This window comes from Muntiacus reevesi, chromosome 8 (assembly GCF_963930625.1).
Source record: "Muntiacus reevesi chromosome 8, mMunRee1.1, whole genome shotgun sequence".
NCBI classification, from domain to species: domain Eukaryota; kingdom Metazoa; phylum Chordata; class Mammalia; order Artiodactyla; family Cervidae; genus Muntiacus; species Muntiacus reevesi.
Genome location: NC_089256.1, coordinates 28,387,063 through 28,408,478, shown reverse-complemented (window position 1 = coordinate 28,408,478; position 21,416 = coordinate 28,387,063). Strand labels below are relative to the sequence as shown.

Below are 21,416 nucleotides of genomic sequence, written 5' to 3'. Positions count from 1 at the left end.
TTAGTTTAAAAATTTTAACAACAAATATAATTAATATAAGAACATGTTCTGTTCTTGTTCAATTGTTCTTCCTCTTTTGTGAGAACTACTTGACTTTTGTCTCCACAGTTCTTCCCCAAGATTTCAACCTTATTTATCATACTTAAGTTTAGGAATAGCTTGAATAATGCATCTTTGATAACTCAAGGGCTACAATTCACTAAAATTTCCACAGCAATTTTATGGAATTTATTTGAAATTTTCTTTTATCGGTAGCAGCCCCCCACCCCCCCAACACAGTCTACCTTAACCATCTTGAAAGTGTTAGTCGCTCAGCTGTGTCCAACTCTTTGCGACCCCATGAGCCCACCAGGCTCCTCTGCCCATGGAATTCTCCAGGCCAAGAATGCTGGAGTGGGTAGCCATTCCTTTCTCCAGGGAATCTTCCTGACCCAGGGATCAAACGCGGGTCTCCTGCATTGTAGGCAGATTCTTTACCGTCTGAGCCATCATAAACTACAGCAGACTTTATACAGGATTCATTGATGGAGTAAACCTCTCCCATCCTTAGGATCCAAGGGAGGAAGGCCTTAATATGATCAAAGGGGTGGGGGTGATCTTCAGAGCAGCACTTGACACCCTGTTCACTTCTCTACAAAGGTATGAATGGAATGGCTTTTCTAGAAAGGGCTTCCAAGAACATAAAGGAATTCCTTTCCCTTGGAGGCCCAGTGGAGGAAGGCCAAACCAGTCTTGAACTGGGCTTATTTTTGAAATCCATTTCATCTGGCATTTTTTTGTCAACATGTTAGGAATCACTACATTTTTCTATTTTTGTGAACGACATGTGTATTTATTAACATGCTTTCTCTTCCAGAGCCTCACAGAAGTTGAGAAACAACATCCCCAAGCTTAAATGTACAGACTAAAAGATGGAGGTAACAATATCAGGTTGCCGTAGTAACTGCCCTGCTAACTTTGCAGAGTTGCTGTCCGCCTGGAAGCCAGCTTGCATGGGAATCTTCCTTCATGTTCTAGATTATGAAAACTGCCGTGTTTGTTTAGGCAAGGAAGTTTTCCCTAGTACACATTTTATTTTTCAAGTACACATACCCTCATCATTAAGCCTATTTGTGTTAAGGTTTATAAATCTATAACGCTTTTCTGACAGTAACATTTGGTCTTAAACTGCTCCAGAAGTCCTCACAGTTGTATTTATTTATACAGCCCCCAATGATTAATAACAAGATAGACACAAACGCATTTTACGGTACTTTATTGAAAAATGTCAAGTGAAATCTGCTCATCAAACCTGCACCTTCCAGGAATCACGGGTTTAATTACGGGTCTTGACAGCATAAAAACAGTACCCCAGGCTTATTTTGTGTCTACACTCAGAGCAAGCTGCTCATGAGGTATGGCTAAGTGCAGTGTAGAGGTATACGCACTGGATTCTTCTGACCTCGCCTCTTCACTGCAAAACACATGTTCCTAAATTTGCAAACTGTACCATAAGGCAACTGAACCATCCCAGGGAAGTAGACAGGTCCTCAGAGTGACACTGGCTGGGCGGCAGGTCCTTTCACATTTTGACAACAGTACATGTAGGTGCACTCTGATTCTAAGAACAGTGAGTTGAAGACATTGGGGAACAACCTTTCCACTCCGAAAGGTGGACACAGTTTCCTAAAAGTAAACCATCTTTGAAAAAGCAGCAAAATGAGGGAGTGTTTATAGTGAGGAGCAGATTGAAAAAGTGTGGTTCAATGCACTGATCCACTTCGGAGCCATGACAGGATTTTTAAAAGTGAAATCTTGAAGCAAAAGTATAAAAATAAAAATTAATAGGAGTTTATTTTAAAAACACTGCTGGTGCTTTATAAAAAGATTCCTGTTTACCTGTTACACATGACATGTTCATATGAAGTTTTCTTACTCTGTAGAAAATGCAGAAAATGCTGAAGACGTGTACATCATTTTCATTACATCCCTTTAGCATGTTTTCTTCCGCGAGGCGCAGTTCATTGACAAGTTTCCATATTGCACATGCAATTTAACTAACTTTATTAGCACTACTGGTAGCAAACACGAGCCTAGGAAATTACAGGTCTGTGTGGGCCAGAGGGACTTTGCTTGTCATCATACTGGACAGGGGTAGCCAATCCATTGGGCACGGAAATCATCCACCTGTCACTCTCATAAAATATCTGGCTATATATATATATTTTTTGCATTTAATGCCTATTCAATATATTCAGAAGGTGCTATTCTCAAGAGTTCACGGGGTTACAAGGGAATAAAAACTTTGTGGATGCACTTGAGAAGCACACCCACATTCACCCCCTTGGTCTCGGCTTGTCGATGTTTGTATTCAAGGGTTAAATGAAAACAACAACGTTTCATGAGACTCATGAATGACTTGAAGATTGTGGAGTTGTCCATTCAGGGAACTTAAATCATCAATTCTGCCTTAAGAACCTAAAAAGGGCAATGAACACAGGAGGCTTCCCGGGCTGGCCCATCTATCTGACCATCTTCGGGTGGGGTGATCTCCACGAAGTTACAACTGCTCCCCTTCCCCTCCAAAAAAGCGGGTCTGTTACTGAGCGTCGGGGGCGCGCAGGCCTGATTTCAAGGCGAGGAAACCAAGTCCCCCCCAAGGACGAAATCGTTGGGGCCACCCCTGGGCGCTCGCCTTTTCAGAAAATCCAGCTCTCGGAGAACAAAAGGTCGGGCGGTCAGGGTGTCCCCGACGTCGCCGCTTCTGTCCCCTACCCGGGCGTTTATGGCATCTACGGTTAAAAAAAAAAAATCTAGAAGTCGGCGGCGGAATTCTAGTAAAATAGTCGTCTCTGTATAAATTAATTTAAACCGTGCATACACAGCTCGGCACCGTGGACTCGGTGAGGCGGGGAGCCCAGGAGGCCGGCCTATGGCTTCTCCGCGCGGGCGGCCGGCCCGGACGGGTCACCTGCCATTGGTGATGATGACCGAGGCGCCCAGGTAGTGCGGCCGCGGCGCGCCGGGCGGCGGGGCGGCGGCGGGGCCGGTGGGGCCGGGGGCCCGGGGTCGCAGGGTGCCGCCCGCCGCCTCGGGGGCGCCGGGGCCGCAGGCGAGGCCGGGGGCGCCGGGCGCCGCGCCCCCCAGCGGCCCGCGCCGCGCCAGCACGCGGTGGTAGTTGAGCAGCACCAGCGGCAGCTGCGCGGGCGCGCCCGGGGGCGCCGGGGCCGGCGGCGCGCAGCACTCGGGGGGCGCGCGGCCCAGCGCCAGCCGCGCCCCGTCCCGGGCGGCCTGCCGGGCGGCCTTGGCCGGGCCCGGCGCCGGCTCCTCGCGGTAGTGGCCGCAGCTCGGGAAGCTCGGCGGCGGCGGCGGCGGCGGCGCGGTGTCTTCGCCGAACCTGCGCGCGGCGGCGGGCGCTGCGGGGACAGGCGACAAGTTAGACGCCCGCGCCGGGGGAAGGGGGGCCCGCCCCAAGCGACACCCCCCCGGGGGGCCTGGGGCCGCCACCCGCCCGCTCGACCGCCCACGCCCGCCAAGTCCAATCGCAAGATGCAAGTGGCCTGTTGTAGGAGCCGCAGGAAGCAGTGAAGAGAAACAGGTGGCCGTAATGTTAGTAAGAGCCTTGATTTAATGCCACAGAGCCGGAAGATTAGTTCAGTGTGTGAACAGTATAAAAAGCAGATAAGGCGGTCTTCGCCTCTGCCTTCCAAATGCGGGGCAGACGCTCGGACCACCTCTCACCACTGGCCACCCTGGGCTGGTGGCCACCATGCTGGACAGCGTTGGCCTAGAGGCTTCCCTCCCCCGACCCTAGGCTGCCACGATCTGTGTTTCTTTGCTTTTCCCTCAGTGGGGAGGGTGGAGTGGTAATCACCCTGCTCCCTTTAGTACTGCCCTAATTAATGTCATAACCAGCATCACTAATTAGATGTCTGGAATCAGTTAGCTCCCCTCCCCTCTTTTAAACCTTCAAACATCCTTTGTCTTCCTTTAATATCAAAAAGACTAGGAAATCAATTACAAATTGCCCCAATTAGCACCTTTGGTCCAGTTTTTACCAAGTGTCTGACAAATGAGGTGGTTATTAATCTCTTTCACTTCCAAAATAGCAATTAAAAAAAAAAACAACCAAATACTGTGTTATCTCATTGGTCAACGCCCCCCACACACAAGAAAGTAATTCTATCAAGTCCCGTCTCCAGTGGGTAACAGTTCCAGCTGTTAGGACAATCCCTTTGCTTTTTTCTTCCCCCGCTGTGCCAAGGAAATCCCTGCTGTGGTCATTTGGGGGACCCAGGGCACTGATGGGCACTGGGAATGCACATCTCAGGCCTGAACCGCCCTGGTTGCTGGCATGTTGTTTTCTGAACTGGCTACTTCTGAAAAACATGTCCCAGTAATCTCTGAGAATGTCAGATTTCTCCTGGATCTAGGCCTCTTCTTGTGTATCTCAAAGGCTTGTGAAGACTGGGGTGCAGCACACAGCAGGAAATTTGCTCAGCAGCCGGAAGAGCCGCAGGGCCCGATCTGCCTCCAAAGAGCGAAGAAGAGGAGGGGACGCCAGGCAGGTCACTCGTCGGGGGCTTGTAACGTCCACCCAGCCTTCAGCGGTCCAGCAGGACTCTTGCGCAAACCTGGTCTACAGTCTCAACAGTGGTTAGGTCTGGGGGGCAGCTAACCCTCAATCCCCTCCTCCTACCCTCTGCCTGGGGTTGTCCCAGGGAGGAAGCAGGGGTCTGTCTGGGCCTGCGGGCAACTGAACTCTCCACAGAGGACATCTGTCTGGCTGCTCGCTGGACGGCCAATCATGTCTGCCTGCCAAGCCCTGTGGTAGGTATGATCCACGTGGCTTGTGCTCCCATCTTACAGATGAAGAAACAGTCCTGGAAGACCTGTGCTATTTGCCTTAGGGTGGGCATCGGCATTTCTGTCCCCGAGCCCATGATTTTCCACCACTGCTTCCCGCGTTTTGAAAACTGGCATGAGAAGAAAACCAGCAGTGTCTCGTGCTCATTTTGGGGTGGAGTAGAAAGTAATCATAAAATAAATACAGCTAGGGGTTCTGGGGACCCATGTGCTGTGCTGCTCAGTCATGTCCGACTCTCTGCGGCCCCACGGACCATACCCCGCCAGGCTCCTCTGTCCACGGGATTTCCCGGGCGAGAATACTGGAGTGGGTTGCCATTTCCTTCTCCAGGGGAATCTTCCCGACCCAAGGATTGAACCTGCATCTCTTGTGTCTCCTGCCTTGGCAGGCAGATTTTTTTTTACCACTAGCACCACCTGGGAAGCCATATAGGAAAATCACGTTGCCTCCCTTTTAGGGAGCAGAGGGGGTCCAGGACTTTTATGGAGGGGGGCCCAACAGCCCGTCTCCACCGTCCCTGGTGCCCACAAGGCACACGGGCGCGGTTGCAGCCTCGGGAAGAGCTTGCAGTGAGGGCAGGAAGGCATGGTCACTCCCGCTCAGAGGCAGAAGGAGTGGCGTGTTTGCCCAGAGCCTGGGCATCCTTTCTCCATCTGCCACCCACCGCCACCGCCATCCACCGTCCTGCCCGTGCCCCTCGTGTAAACAGGACCCACCTTCGTAGCTTGGCATCAGGCTGTGCCGAGCAGGGTTCACCGGCGGCTCGGAAAGGCTCTTAGCCGGAGACGGGCTGCCCGGCACTAGGGGGCTGGCGTAATGCCACTGGCATTCGCCGCCGGCTGGCAAGGCGCTCAGCAGAAAGCGTGCCACCTCACACGGGGGTCCCTGGGGCTGCCCGAACTTGGCCGGCAGCACGGGCTTCTTGCCGCTGAAGACGTGAGAGTCCAGAGGGAAGGGTCCGTAGTGGTAGGAGAAGGGCAGGCCGTAGGATGGGGCGTACAGAAGGTCGCCGCCTTCTGAATGGAGCTGCTGTTCTGGGGGAGCCGGGCCGTGGGCAGGGGGGCTGGCCCTCCAGCTTCCGAGCTGGCCGCACTCCAGTTTGTCCATTTGGAACGAGCTGTACTGCTGCGGAGCAAAGACGACGGATGAAGGGCCCGCCAGGGGCGGGGGCGCTGGCGGCAAGCTGCCTACTCACCCCGCGGTGCCTGCCTGTGTCCCGGGGCCACCAGCTCGGTCCCACTGGGGACAGGTGGCCGGCTGACAGCCCTCCGGGGGGACCCTCCCCCTGCGTGGAAAGAGATCGCCTCACCCTCAAGTGACAACACAAGCCACATGCACCTTCAGAGAGCTTGCAAAAGACTTTTTAAAAAAAAGAGACGGAAGTGTTTCCATTCCAGACAAAAATGCTCTGGAAACATGGGGCCCCAGAGTCCTGAGCCCTGACTACATGAGCTCTGATCAGCTTCCCGGAGTGAGTCCTCTGTCTCTGAGACCTGACTCACCCACCTGGCGGTCGGCTGGGCCTGTCTCCACCAGGCCGAGTCTCTACCCTGGGGGCAGGATGGCCAGAGGGACTTTGCCTCCCTGGAGAAACGCCCGGGCAGGGAGACCCCTGAATGCGGCCGGAGGCTCGCCCTTCCTTCAGGTGCCCCGAGCCCCGGCGGGTGTTACCTGTGCAGGGTAAGGGTTTGCTCTCAGCTTCGTCTTCATCTTCGTGTTTTTGGGCTTAGCTAACTTCCTAGTTTCTTGTGAGGTAGGCAAGGCGGTCCTCCAGGAGTCCTGGGACTTGGACGTGGACACCTGGTCCAGAGACAACTGCAGCTCCTTGTACTCGATGTCCCTGAGGAGCCAGAGTGGGACAGGTCATGTCCAAGGGCCACGAGGAGGGACGCCCTCCCAGGCCTGTTCCTGGGCTGAGTTCATCTGAGAAGCTCCTCCATGTCACTGCGCTAAGCGGATGCGCTAGGCTTTGAGGAGTGGCCCCCCTACCCCGTTGTAAAAGCCACCTGCAGCCTTGGGCTTGGAGACCCCGGGAGATGCTGAGGGAGCCCGGTGTTCCGTGGCAGGAAGTCAGGGAGCATGGGGTAGTGCTCTCCCACCTAACAGGGCCCCCAGACACGTTTCCTGGGGACACCATGTGCCACGAGGCAGGATGTCAGGGCAACAAGGAAGAGGCAGGAACCGCTCGTGATCAGCTGAGTGTCTGTGGCCCGGCAGGCCACGGAGCCTGGCTTCCAGCCTTGTCCACTTCCACACTCGGGGCCCATTCCTGCCCTGAAGAGCCAGCCGGGCACCGGCACACTCGTGGGAGGGGAGCTGCCCCACGTACCGGCCCCAGCCCATGCAAATTGGCTCAGGAAGAATCACTGCAGGACCAAAACGGTTTCCCCCCTACAGTTCTGCTAAAATCACTCTACCTCGAAAAACAAACAAAAACCAAACACTCACCTCCCAACACTCCCCCCGCTCAAACCCCAGGCAACCTGACAATCATTCTGCGAAAGAACAGAGAGCCGCAAACCTCAGTGCGTTAGACAGAGGCAGGAGAGACAGGACCCGTGCAGGGTGTGTCTGGGGAAACTGCAAGGTGTGGAGTTCAAGGTCAGAGCTGGGTACAACATACAGCACATAACACCATGATGGGCAGACAGTCGTATTTGATTCCAAGTAGACTTGTGTCCTGTGGCTTCTAACGGGCTTAACTGCCACTGAACTGAACTTCTGAGGCCTTAAAGGCAGTAAATATTCATTATAATTTACAACCGGCTGTATAGGCAGACATGGAAAAAATGGGAGGTGCGAGCAGGATGGCCTGAGTGTCAGTGGGCCCACAGAGTATATGTTTGTGTTCTCAGTCTGGGACGTGCACCCCCTTCCTGTCGTGTTCAAGAATGGGGGGCATCGCCCGCTCTCCCTCTGCCGCCCACAGACCCTCACCCGGGCCGCCGTGCCCGGGGCAGGACCGCGTTCCCACCGCTGCCCTCGATGCTGACACAGAAATCGTTCAGAACCTCCCAGGCAACCAGACTGTCCAATGAAACAGAACAGGAGACAAATGAACAGTTCCAGAAAGAGACAGGGAGCGAGACATGGTGCTTAAGGGACTGATCGGATGCGGGATGGGGTGGCGGGGGGCGGGGGGAGGAGAGAGCAAGGAGAGAAACAAATATGTCTGACTTACGTGAGGACATAATTGACACTCACGATGCAGTGCGGCCGGGACGAGCGGCTGTTGTGCACGACGGTGGCGTAGCTCTGCACCCACACCCAGCCGCCCAGCTTGGACAGCAGCCGGTAGTACTTGGTGGTGACCTGGCCCTTCACCAGCACTGCAAGCACAAGGGGACAGGAATCCCGAAGGACGGTTAGCCGGACCCGCCTGTGCAGAGGCTGCCCCCCACGGAATGACCTGCAGCCCTGGTTCTGGACCTTTCTGGGGCCGAGGACACCTTTGAGAACTTGACAAAGGGTGTGAGCTTTCTCTGAAGGAAGATGCATGCATGTGTGCGTGCACATACACCCAGGGTTTTTGCTTCCAATTTTATGGGGCCGACGGAGCAGCCTCTCCCCTCCCGTGTGAAGAACTCTAATTTAACTGCTTTCACTGGAAGAAGCATTAGTCCCCAGACAACACGCACCTGGCAGAGGGATAAAGTTGGTTTTGCTTTTTAGTTTCCAAGATGACAAATTATGCTAAAATCTTGGAACTCTTAATAGGTATAAGGAATGGGGAGAGATGTAGTTACTTAAACACAGTAGTAAATTAACTGCATTCAATTAATTGTTGAATGGTTCCTGATCTTTGCTGTTCCCCAGAATGTGTGTGTGTGCACAGCGTGTCTCCGTCTGTTACTTACTGCCATTTATACTTCTTTCCAGTATTCCCGCCTGGGAAATCCCGTAGACAGGAGCCTGTAGGGCTACAGTCCATAAGGTTGCAAAGGGTGGGACACGACTGAGCAAGCACGCACATTGATCCTAGTAACCCTAGTTCTCCCTAGGCCCATGAATTTCCCATGTTGCTCAGGTAGGAGTGACCTCTACGTGGCTACAAAGTTGCTGAACACTGGGCCTGTGGACCCATCTTCTCTGCAAGGCTGCAGACTCTGGACTGCTAGAGAACCACTTCTCAAGCCTCCAGGGACTCCTATATTACACTGGTTCCCCTCAGGGCCTTTGGGGGCGCAGGGAGGCGGGCTGCAGGGGTTACAGGGGGAGGGGAATCGGTGAGGTCCTTGTGGCAAAGACTCAAGGGCCCAGAGATTCCTTGTAGTCCTGCTTAGAATTCAAGAGAAAAGTGAGGGAGAGGTAACTCTCTGATAATAGGGAGGAGGATAAATAAACTGTGGAGTGCCAAGCAGCCATTAAAATGATGATTGAGGGAACTTCCCTGGTGGTTCAGTGGTTAACAACTTGCCTTCCAATGCAGCAGATTATGGGTTCGATCCCTGGTCGGGGAACTAAGACCCCATGTGCCCTGGGGCAACAAAGCCCGTGCACTGCAACAGAGACCCAATGATGCAGCCAAATGATGATGCATAAGAATTTATCATATAATGGGGAGTATGTCTGATCTAATGTTAAATGAAGAAAAGACAAGACTCAGAACTGCATCAAGTATAATCCTAATTATGAAAAAGTGTGTGCACGTGCACACACACAGCTAACTGTATGATCCAGGACAAGTTACTAACTCCCTGAGTTACCCCAGTTATTAACAGGAGGACAGTCATAGTTCTTACCCCATTGGGTGCTGTGAGGGTTAGAGCACCTATGTGAAGATTTAGGACCACGGCAGATGTGCATGAAGGGCTCCATACATAACAGCTCTCACTTATCAGACTGACACAATTACAGGTAGTTTTCATTTTCTCTTCCTGATTCTCTAAATTTCCAACAAGCAGAGGGTGTTAAGTTTTAAAAACAGAAGGAAAATTTATTTTTCACGTAGGCAAACAGTCTGTGTGGGGGTGGGACGTGAAAATACAAGGTCTATGAGTACCCCCACTCCTTAGGGATGAAGCCAGGGACAAACGAGTAACCACTGTCTGGCCCAGAAGCTGAGGCCGAGCTCTGGAACAGTACAGAGACCAGCTCTTTCCTTCCTGGGCTTAACGTCTGCACCTCAGCGGGCTCACTGCGCAGGAACAAGATCCCACACTACAGAGTGTAGCCCAAGGTAGTAGGTAAGAAGAGAGCCTTTCCAGCGCTTCTTTCTGAGGATCGCTTTTTTATGTTTTTATTTGGGGGCTGTGCACAAGGAGTCTTAGTTCCCGAACCAGGGATCGAACCTGTGCCACCTGCAGGGGAAGTGTGGAGTGTTAACCACTGAACCTCCAGGGAAGTCCCAATGGCTGCTATTTGAACAACAAATACAAGGTTTCTAGTTCCAGTTCATTTTCGCATCCACTGCCTCATTTATTCCCCTACACCCATGGCAGGTGGACACCACCAGGAAACCAGGGCTAACACAGCTTGAAGGCAAGCTGGGGCCCAAGCCGGGTGCTCTGACTCTTATTTCTCCAGGCCTGCTGAGGCAGGATGGGGCAGCGGCCCTTCGAAGGTTCTGCAAAGCTACTTATGGGGATGGGTGTGAGCCAACATACAGGGGAAACTCAGTTTACAATTTGCTCATGGCCCCCAAAGAGAGGCCACAGGGTCAAACTGAGGCCCTGTGGATTTCCTGAGATGTCATTCTTTCTTCAACTGAAACGCTCATTAATCTCTTTGGCTTTGAAATCTATTCCTTGCAGTATCTGTAAAGCCCCTGGGACTATGACAGTATACTTCTCCTTTTTCTTATCTTATACTTTAGGGTTCCCCTTATTCCTTACACTATTCCTAAAATCTCCTCATAATCACCTTAAGCTAGATACAATGAATATTGGAGTATTTATCCTAACTGTTTTAGATGAGGATTCAGATGGCAGAACTTGCAGCTATTTTATTAGCTCTGACCTTTCCTGATTCTGCCAAGATTAAACTTAGGTACAGAGACCAAACAAACATAGGTGTATGTTAAAAAAAATTTTTTTTTCCTGCTCTGTGACTAATGCTGATAATCAATACATTGATTTAAGTTGAAATCCTAGATACTTAGTCACAATATTATTTGGTTTGCTGGAGCTCCTCATCCAATCTGTTGAACTGAATCAGCTGTCTGACAGGATCCCAGGTGAGTGCTAGGATGCAAAGCCCTGCTAACTGTGATGGTTCGTGGGGGTTGGGGGGGGAGATGTCCCCTAAGCCTTCAGCTGACCCTCTGTCTGGGCTGCAGCGTCTCCCACATCAGGGGACCCATGCCCAGGCGAGAGCCAATGGTCATGGTTTTCCTAGGCCACGTAGGAATAGAACTTTCGGTTCCACAAATGCACTGTCCAGAAAGATAGATAGCCTTCCTGGTTCCTCCAGAATTCCTCCTGCTTCCAGATTTTTTCCTGGAGGCAGAGCCAGGTCAATGAGCTGGCCTCTGGAAGGAGAGTAAACTTTGGCCACAAGCATAAGTTCCATTTCTGTTTTGAATTTTAAGAGCTAAAAGGATGCCAATGACACCTGTTGGCTTCCCTGGTAGCTCAGCTGGTAAAGAATCTGCCTGCAACGCAGGAGACCCAGTTCAATTGAACCCAGTTCAATTCCTGGGTTGGGAAGATCCGCTGGAGAAGGGAACAGTTACCCACTCCCGTATCCTGGCCTGAAGAATTCCATGGACAGAGGAGCCTGGTGGACTACAGTCCATAGGGTTTCGAAGAGTCAGACACGCCTGAGTGGGACTTTCACTTCATTTCAACGCCTGTCACGGGTTGAACAGCATCCCCTCAAAAGACATGTTTTACATTCTAAATTCGAGAATCTGTGAATGTGACCGTACCTGGGAAAGGGTCTTTGTAGATGTAATTAAGGATCTTAAGGATGTTAACCTTCTGGATTAGGGAGGGCAGTAAATTTAATAACGTGTCCCTGTAGGAGACAGAAAGGAGAAGACACAGACACACAGGGAAACGAAGCAGAGAACGGCGCAGAAGGCCACAAGCCAGGTGTGCCAGCAGCCACCAAGACCTGCAGGAGGCGGGAAGGCTCTGACCCCAGAAGCTCCAGAGGAAACCGGACCCTGCCGACGCCTTGATGTGGGACTTCTGGCTTCCAGGACTGTGAGACAAGACATTTCTGTTATTTCATTGCCGCCCAGTTTTGGTATTTGGTTACGGCTGCAGTGTGGTAGACTCAGCTTTGAACTCTGGGTGGGGAGATCCCTTGGAGAAAGAATGGCAATCCACCCCAGTATTCTTGTCTGGGAAATCCCATGGACAGAGGAGCCTGGCGGGCCTCAGTCCATGGGGTCACAAAGAGTCAGACACGACTGAGTGACTACCACTTTCACTTCTGACGGCTGCCACAGAAGACTAAACCACCCCTGTGGGGGAGATGTAAATGTGGTCCCCGTGTTCCTCTGGACTCTGTCTCTGCTGCCAATGGGCCCCAGGGAGAGCTCAGCTGGCGAGACTGAAGACAAGCCATGCGGTCCTTAGGGGAGTGGGTCTCGGTGTGCCTGCATGCCCCCCCAACACCCCACTGCTCTACACCTGCTGCTGGAGGCAGTTTGGTTGGTAAGAAGATCTGGAAACCCCAAGGGGTGGGGAGGAAGAACTTCCAGAAGGTCACACCTTGCAACGTCTGCACGGTGACACAGCACAGAGGACAGGTTCTGCAGACCCATTGGGTCACACCTGTAAATGCCTGAAACTGCTCCCAGGGAGCAGGGAGCACTGTACTTTCTAGATGACTTCCTATTTCCTGGCTCACGGCTCCCACATAAGGCATGGGCTCCCCACACCTTTGTCAGCAAAGCAGAGCTGCTTCAACCTCCAGACTCTGCTTGGAGGGCAGCATCTGGAAGGGATCTGTGTGTGAGTTAAGCTCCATCGTCCGTTTCAGTCCAGAGGCCAGAGAAGCCAGCAGCAGAAGCCAATCTCCCTGGAACGTCAATCAAAACTCCTCACTGAAAATAGGAAAACTCCTTTAAAGTGTATCTTTTTTAAAAAAAACATTTTTATTTATGTATTTTTTGGCTGTGCTGAATCTTTGTGGCAGTATGGGCTTTTCTCTAGTTGTGGCAAATGGGGGCTACTCTCCGGTAATGGCGTGCAGGCTTCTCACTGCAGTGGCTTCTCTTGTTGCAGAGCATGGGCTTGAGAGTTTCAGTAGTTACGGCTTCCAAGCTCCAGGGGACAGGCTCAGAAGGTGTGGCACACAGGCTTAATTGCTCCACAGCAATTAAGGGATCTTCCCAGATCAGGGATCGAACCTGTGTCTCCTGCACTGGCAGATGGGATTCTTTACCACTGAGCCACCAGGGAAGCCCTCAAGTGTATCTTCTATCTGAAGACCAGCTGACATTCCATGGACATGTGTCCACAGACATGCTATGTTGGTGGCATAGAGTTGCCATTACCACCAGAATGCCCTTGGATGGGTCATGTGTTCTCCAGCTGACCATAAGCTCCACCACTCTCTTGCCCTGAGCCCGTTCATACATTCATGTTATATGACTGGCCCCATAAGCATTTGAGTCTATGACTCTTATGTGTCATTTAGAGTGTGTTCTCCATGGGTCTACACCAGTTGCCCTATCTCAGTTCAGTTGCTCAGTCGTGTCTGACCCTTTGCGACCCCATGGACTGCAGGATGCCAGGCCTCCCTGTCCATCACCAACTTCCAGAGCTCACTCAAACTCATGTCCATCGAGTCAGTGATGCCATCCAACCATCTCATCCTCTGTCGCCCCCTTCTCCTCCTTCCTTCAATCTTTCCCAGCATCAGGGTCTTTTCCAAGGAGTCAGTTCTTTGCATCAGGTGGCCAAAGGATTGGAGTTTCAGCTTCAGCATCAGTCCTTCCAATGAATATTCAGGACTCATTTTCTTTATGATGGACTGGTTGGATCTCCTTGCAGTCCAAGGGACTCTCAAGAGTCTTCTCCAACACCACAGTTCAAAAGCATCAATTCTTTGGGGCTCAGCTTTCTTTATAGTCCCAACTCGCACATCCCTACATGACTATTGGAAAAAAATATAGCTTTGACTAGATGGCCCTTTGTTGGTAAAGTAATGTCTCTGCTTTTTAATAAGCTGTCTAGGTTGGTCATAGCTTTTCTTCCAAGGAGCAAGAGTCTTTTAATTTCATGGCTGCAGTCACCATCTGCAGTGATTTTGGAGCCCCAAGAAATAACGTCTGTCACTGTTTCCACTGTTTCCCCATCTATTTGCCATGAAGTGATGGGACCAGATGCCATGATCTTTGTTTTCTGAATATTGAGTTTTAAGCCAACTTTTTCACTCTCCTCTTTCACTTTCATCAAAAAACTCTTTAATTCTTTGCTTACTGCCATAAGGGTGTTGTCATCTGCATACCTGAGGTTATGATGTTTCTCCTGGCAATCTTGATTCCAGCTTGTGCTTCATCCTGCCCAGCATTTCTCATGATGTACTCTGCATATAAGTTAAATAAGCAGGGTGACAATATACAGCCTTGACGTACTCCTTTCTGGATTTGGAACCAGTTTGTTGTTCCATGTCCAGTTCTAACTGTTGCTTCTTGACCTGCATACAGATTTCTCAGGAGGCAGGTCAGGTGGTCTGGTATTCCCATCTCTTAAAGAATTTTCCACAGTTTGTTGTGATCCACACAGTCAAAGGCTTTATAATTGTGTTATGACAGTTGTTGATTGAAATATGTTCCACGTGTTCAGGCTTCGAAGCCTTTCTGGAACGCTGAAGTGTTTTGATAGTTGGACACAGCCTGTGTTCTCTTTGGCATTGGGGCCTGGCCCACTCTGGACAGGGGCCACCCTGGAGAACTAGATGAGATTCTCCATTACTTTGGATGAACAGCCACGCAGACATTAGGTTCTTCCAAAACACTGTGTCCACAAGAAATCTGCTCAATGTCCCCTGACACACACTTTCGGGTTTATCAGTATTGGTCCCCACCCCACCTGTGCACCAGGCTGCCCCTTGCCCACCCCCAGGAGCTGCAAGTCAGGTCCCCCACCCACATACAAGAAAGAGTCCCAAAATGCTTCACGAAGGGAGCAAGGAGGCAGGCTCCAGTCGGGGAGCCTGTCCCCAAGGCCCTGTGACGGGGCTGCAGGACCACCCCTCAGCCACCAGGAGGCAGTGAGGGGAATGAGTCAGGAGGGCCAAAGACATTTTCCAGAGAAGCCCCTGGAACAGCGGTCCTCAACCTTTGGGCATCAGGGACCGGTTTTGTGGAAGACAGTTTTTCCACAAACTGAGGAAACTGGAAAGTTTTCCACAAACTGAGGAAACTCCAGTTTTTCCACAAACTGAGGTGGAGTGGGGGGGATGATTTTGTGATGATTCAAGTATCTTATATTTATTGTGCACTTCATTTCTTTTATTATTACATCAGCTCCACCTCAGACCATCAGGCATTAGATCTCAGAGGTTGGGGACCCCTGCCCTAGAGGACCCCCTTACAGAATGTTCTGGGGGGGGCCCTGGCACAGTCCCCCTTGGAAAGCTCAGCTGGGCATGCCCAGGACCATGCTGGCCACAGGCCAAGGTGCCGTGAGGTGCCGGGGCCACCCCTGCCCCCTTGTCTCGTGGCCTCTGGAAACCTCAGCTCCCCAGGACCATGGTGGCCAGCCCTGCTACTCCTTGCAAGGCTGCGTTTCTGGAAGGCGTTGATTCTGTCTTTAGGGGCTGTGCTTTTTCAGACTCTGTGGACTCCTGCTCCCGGTTAAGATAATATTTTGAAGAATGTGTGAAAACCGTATGGCTGACCATGGTCCTCCAGAGCCTCCCTTTGTGACGTCCGATCAGGCCTCTAGCAGAGCCCTGCGCCTGGCTCCTGGGTTCCGGCTTGTGGTATGGAGAAGACAGCTTGGCCTGGGAGAACCGGAGGGTGACCTCCCTTTGGTCCTGGGGGTCCACAGCTGTTAGTTTTCTTCTCGAGCTGAGTTACCTCATGAACTGCCAAGACAGAAGGTCCGTGCATCTCACAAGGAGGCGGCTCCTCCGGGGGCCTTGGAGGCCAGAGGGGCCCAGCAAGAAGGCCACCGTGGCCACGTTCAGCTGCGGCGGCTGGAGGAGAAGCAGCCAAGGCTGAGTGGGCGCCCAGGGCTCAGGCAGCACCCAGGGCAGCTCTGGTGTGGCTGGACTGAAGGACCCGAAGCCCCGTCCCCGGGGGCCATCATGGAGACTTGTGGGGACCCTGCAAGGTGGGAGGCTTGGCCGGGCCCCTGAGCCACCAGGGCAGCCAGAGACAGGACCGAAAAGTCACGTGGTGAAGGGATGCGTCCCACCTCCTCCGTCTCCTCACCTGTCCTCCCCAAGCCAGGGTGTCCAGCGGGAACGGGACTGTGCTCACCCCCCAGGCGAGGATACAGACACTGAAAAGAAGCCCTTTTCATGGGCTGAATTGTTTCCCCCTGCCAACAAGTTCACATGTCGACGTCCCAACCCCAGCATCACACAACATGACTGTGTCTAGAGACGGGGCCTTTAAAGAGGTGATCGGATAACATGAAGTCATGTGGGTGACCCTGACCCCGTGTGAACAGGTCCTCAGAAAGAAAGACAGGAGAAGAGAGGGCCCAGATGCAGGATGGAGAGCACGTGAGAAGACTGGTGGGCGTCCACACGCCAAGGAGAGAGGAGAGAATGCAGCCCCGTGACCTCCGACCTTGACTTCCGGCCTCTAGGTCAGCGAGAAAACACACTTGTGCGGCTCCCACCCCAGTCCGCTGCATTCTGTCAAGGTGGCCAAGCTGACTCTTGCGATCCACACGGGAGCTGAGAAGAGGGCAAGCCGTCCAGACACAGCCCGGCCCAGGGGCGGCGTGCCTCAGACTTGCCTCAGGAACTCGCGTGTGGAGAACACTTCCCTGCCTGACAGGGACCTGGGGTGGTGAGGGCAAAAGGCCCCCACGGAGAGAGGAGACCGGCCCAGGCAGGAAGCAAGGGCAGCTTGTGGGGAAGCTGAGCAGATGCTGTGGAGAGTGGATCGTCATGTGGGCCGACGCACCAGAAACTCCCAGAGGCCCCCCTTCCTCCCCAGGGGCCCCACTGTGCTGAGAGAGGATGGATAAGCAGGGAGACGCGACACCCCAAGGGCAGCCTCGGCCGATGCCCAGAGGGGTGTAAGTACCCTCACCCCCTCAGCACCCACCGGGGACAGGGGTCCTGCCCGGCTCCCAGGGTCCCCGGGGGATGGAGGGCCCGTCTGCTGCGCCGGCTGACGTGCTCCCTCCCTCAGGGGCTCCCTCCTTTCCATGGTCCTTCCCACTCACTACCCTGCTTCAGTGACCAGATAATCTGCTGCCCTTGGACCTGACTCGGCTTCTGGAGTTTAAGGAAGTTAAGGTGACGCCAAACCTCCAAGAGCGAGGCCTCGGGGACCACACGTTCAGCATCGCCCAAGCTCCACGCCGCGAAGACTCGCCTCCAAGCACCTGCCCTGGTTGAGGACCATCGTCGCTTTCCTCATCAGAAGCTCCAGCTCTGAGGGTCAGTGACCTTCAGGGTGGTGTCTTGGCTGCTCTGAGGGGGCGTCTGGAGGGGGCAGGTCCCAAGGCTGAGACCCACCTCCGCCAGATGTGTGGGAGGAGCCTGGGCTGTCACTTCGCTGAAACGCTGATGTGGGGCAAGGGGAAGCTGGTGGAGGGGAACTGGGTTGGATCTGAGGCCACAGCCGTCCTCCCCGGAGCAGGCTGCCCTCCACTCTGGGCCTCCTGCCTCTGCAGTGGTTTATTGGCCACAGTGAAGGTCAGAGTCACACAGCAATCACTGGCAATACCGCTGTTCTCCATCTTCTTTGACTGACCAGTCCTACAGCTCATTTGGCAAAGAAAGCCGTGCTCTCTCTGATAAACCCTCCACCTTTCCTGCGTGTCTCTTAGAAGCCTGGGTGTACCTTCCCCCTCAGGGTCTCTTTGATAATCGCAAGGTCTGGAAATCCCCATTCCAAATGAAGGAAAGTGAATTCATCACGTGAATCGCAGGAGACCTCGCAAACACACCCCCTTGCGGGTCTGGGAAGTCACATGAGCTGGGGAAGACCAGGGGCTCCTGGTGGACACGCTGGAGACCCATCGAGTGGTCAGAACCTCTGAAGACCTGAGTGCCCAACAGGCCGGGGGACCAGTCCCACCCACAGGCCTCTCCACCTCCCGGCCCACCCGCCCTCAGGTTCGATAGGTGAAAAGCATTCAGTCCACATTGGGGAACCCGGGAGCTTCCCACTGGCCACCACCATGGCCAGTTTCCAGAGTCCGAGTTGAATTTATTCTGCCTGAAAAATCCCCTGCTCCCTTTGGCTAGCTAGGCAGTGTGAGAGATATTAAAACATGATATTTAAAACAAAGACTTTTAATTCTGTTAGCTTCCTTTCTCTGCATTTCCAGGTCAGATTTCCCAAGCTGCTTCCACTCTTTGGGGAACAACTCTCCCTCCATGTAATTCAAGGATTTACTGTTAAATTTACTCCTGTGCTGCAGAGAGAGGCTCCCAAGCCCTCCTGTCTCGGAGGGATGGGGCCGGGACCCCCTAGGGCTGGGGCTTCCCCTCGGATACCCCGACAGTGGTGGGTGTGTGTGTGGAGGTGTGAATGCTCCCGTTTGGTCCCCTGCCCCCAGCCTGTCCTCCCTTCTAGACTGTTCCATGGTGCACACCGTCTTCCACGTCCCAGTTCACTCTCCATACTCCATAGCACGTGCTCCCCACTACTCCCCTCTACCGCCTGCCTGTTCAGGCCCTCAAAGATCTCATTCTATAATGGACACTTCCCACCCTGTTTGCACAAGGAAGCCTTCAAACTCCCGTATCAGTGACTCCAACCTAAAAACCCATCCCAACATTAGGCAGCTGCTTCCTACCAAGCCGGGCTTTAAGAAGGTCAGGGATGTTTATATGAGAGCATGACTGGCCATTTGTATGAAAAGAAAGAAAAGGTTGCTCAACGTTCCGTGTTTCTGAGCAGGGAGAGTTCTTTCCACGTGACTTACAAGGAACAGGAAGAAGCCACCAGGTCCGCCCGGCCAACATCCCAGTCGTCATGGGTCTCTGCCCTGAGTGACTCAGGACGCGAGAACAGCGACACCCTGGTAACTCCCAAGCTGACCGGGTCCCAGTTGTCACCAAATGGCCAGGCAGTCCCTAGACCCACCGTCTGCCTCCAACCAGCCCCACAACCTGTCCTCTGATGCCTCTCAGTCCTCCTCACACAGCAAGAAGCAGGACCGCATCACAGAAGTTCTGGCTTCCCCAGGCCTCTGCACCCCACGAACAAGCACCCCTGAACCGGCCATCAGCATGGCGGGGCTAGACGCTGGGAGGATGAGGTATTCTACTCCATCCCAGTTATTTGCTGCCTCAATTTGGATTCTAGAAAAGAAAGCGATACTTGTCTAGACACTTCAGTGACTAGCACCCACACCCTCCCATTGTATGTTCCCCAAACTGCCTCCATTTGCAAATGGAGTACTGTTTATTTTCTCTTTCCACGTGGACTTCTCCCATCCTAGAAACCTGTGGTCTCCCTGAGCTTCCCAGCCATTGGAGACCAAATTCACTGGATTCACCACCCAGCTCTGCCACCTCCTTGCTGTGTGACCATGGGCAAGGAGCTTAACCTCTCTGAACCTCTGCGTTCTCAACAGTAAAAGGAGGACCATGCGCATGAGAACCTCCCTCACTGGCTTGGTTAACGTATTTAATCCCTTTAACTAGAGCTGGATGGTAGTAAGTTCCCTGTAAGTGATTAGTTCTTCTGCTTTGGTTGTTATCTGTAACTGGCATCCAGATGGCACAGAAAAATTGAGGTTCCACATCCATAATCTAGACTCCAGTAACCATCCCACACCTGCCAGGGTTTCCTGAGATGTCTGAGAACTGACAGGGGCGGAGCTGAAATCCAGGGCTGCCTGGAGACAGATCTGAGGCCTCAGATACGTGTGCACGAGACGGGCAGTCCCCGCACCAAACCAAGGCTCCGTCCCCACTCTGTGGCGCCCCCTCCTGGTTGCCTGGGTTGTTGGCCAGGGCTCCCGCCAGGGTGATACGGTACTCACGGAGGTGGTGCGCGTAGCGGAGGTGGAAGACGTCACAGCCGTGCACATGATGGTACAGGGTCTTCTCGATCAGGTCCTGCGGCTCGTACCCAGTCAGCTCAGTCACCCTGGGGGAGGATGGCAGGTCCCGTGAGGTACACAGCCCTGAGATTGCCTTTCATTTACACTAACATCGGTTTTGCCAACGAATTAGATGAGAAACGGCTTGGTGGAGTTGTTGATGTTGGAAACTAAGAATGATCTTTTATACAAGAAGAAAGTCTATGAACCCCAGCCTGGTGCAGGACGCCACACTCTTCATGAGCAGGAATGTCCTTCTGAAACCACTAGTTAGAAGAAAGTTTGGGGGTTTCGCTGATGGCTCAGCGGATAGGAATCTGTTTGTCAAATGTAGGAGACATGGGTTCATTCCCTGGTTCCACGTGGGAAGGTCCCAGATGTCTCGGAGTGACTAAGCTTGTGCACTAGAGTCGGAAGCCCACACACCCAGAGCCCATGCTCCACACCAAGATAAGCCCCCGCAATGAGAAGCCCACTCACTGCAATTAAGAGTAGCTCCCACTTGCCACTAGAGAAAAGCCCATGCAGGAACAAAGACCCAGAGCAGACAAAAATAAAAATAAATAAAATTATAAAAAGGAGTTATTTTCTGAAATCTGTGGGATATTTAAGAGTTCCAATAATAGTCTTAAGCAAGCAACTGCAGAAGGTGCTAAAAAAAATTTAAAAACTTAAAAAGATTTGGAATGACTTAGAACTGTATCCCTTTTCAAGGTGAAGCTTATCAGAGGACATTTAAGAGTCAACTTGTTGGGACTTCCCTCGCGGTCCAGTAGCTAAAGATTCTGCACTCCCAATGCAGGGGGTCTGGGTTCCATCCACGGTCAGAGAACTAGATGCCACATGCCACAACTAAAGATCCCACATGCTACAACTAAGACCCGGTGCAGCCAAATGGATAAATACATTAATAAATAAATATACATTATGTATTTTTTTTAAAAAAAGTGAACTTGTTACTAATATCAGGAGAAGCTGCCAAGGTGAGAAAGAGCCCACTCACTGGGGCTTTTGGGAAAGAGAACCTTTTAAAAATTACTGTGAATCTTTGAAAAAATCATCGTAGTTAAAATGTGCACAACATAAAATTTACCATTTTAACCATATTAAAGGGTACAATTCACAACAACCATCACCACTTCCACTTCTAGAACTTTTCATCACCCAGAAGAGAAACTGTATCCATCAAACAATAATTCCCCACTTTCCCTCCCCAAGTCCCTGGCAAGTCTACTTTCTATCTCTGTGAATTTGTCTACTCTAGAAATTTCATCTAAGAGGAGGGATATAATATTTGACCTTTCATGTCTGGCTTCTCTTTCACTTAACATGCTTCCACGGTTCATTCATAGCTTCTACCAGAATGCCATTCCTTTTTATGGCTGCATAATATTCTATTTTATGTAGACACTACATTTTGTTTA

The 21,416-nt window shown here is 52.2% G+C and overlaps 1 protein-coding gene across 2 annotated transcripts in view; it reads right to left on the bottom strand.

Annotated features, from left to right (window-relative positions):
- Positions 1 to 295: 295 nt before the first annotated feature.
- Positions 296 to 21,416, bottom strand: part of SIM2 (SIM bHLH transcription factor 2) — a 50,132-nt gene continuing 29,011 nt past the window's right edge. Inside the window, exons 7-11 of one of the 2 annotated variants that reach the window (XM_065943665.1) lie at positions 19,933 to 20,039; positions 8,028 to 8,175; positions 6,518 to 6,686; positions 5,563 to 5,971; positions 296 to 3,395 (exon numbers count right to left, since the gene is read on the bottom strand). In XM_065943665.1, coding sequence (XP_065799737.1) covers positions 2,947 to 3,395; positions 5,563 to 5,971; positions 6,518 to 6,686; positions 8,028 to 8,175; positions 19,933 to 20,039 — 1,282 coding nt within the window. In that variant the 3' untranslated portion in view covers positions 296 to 2,946. The other variant, XM_065943666.1, reaches the window with a different exon arrangement.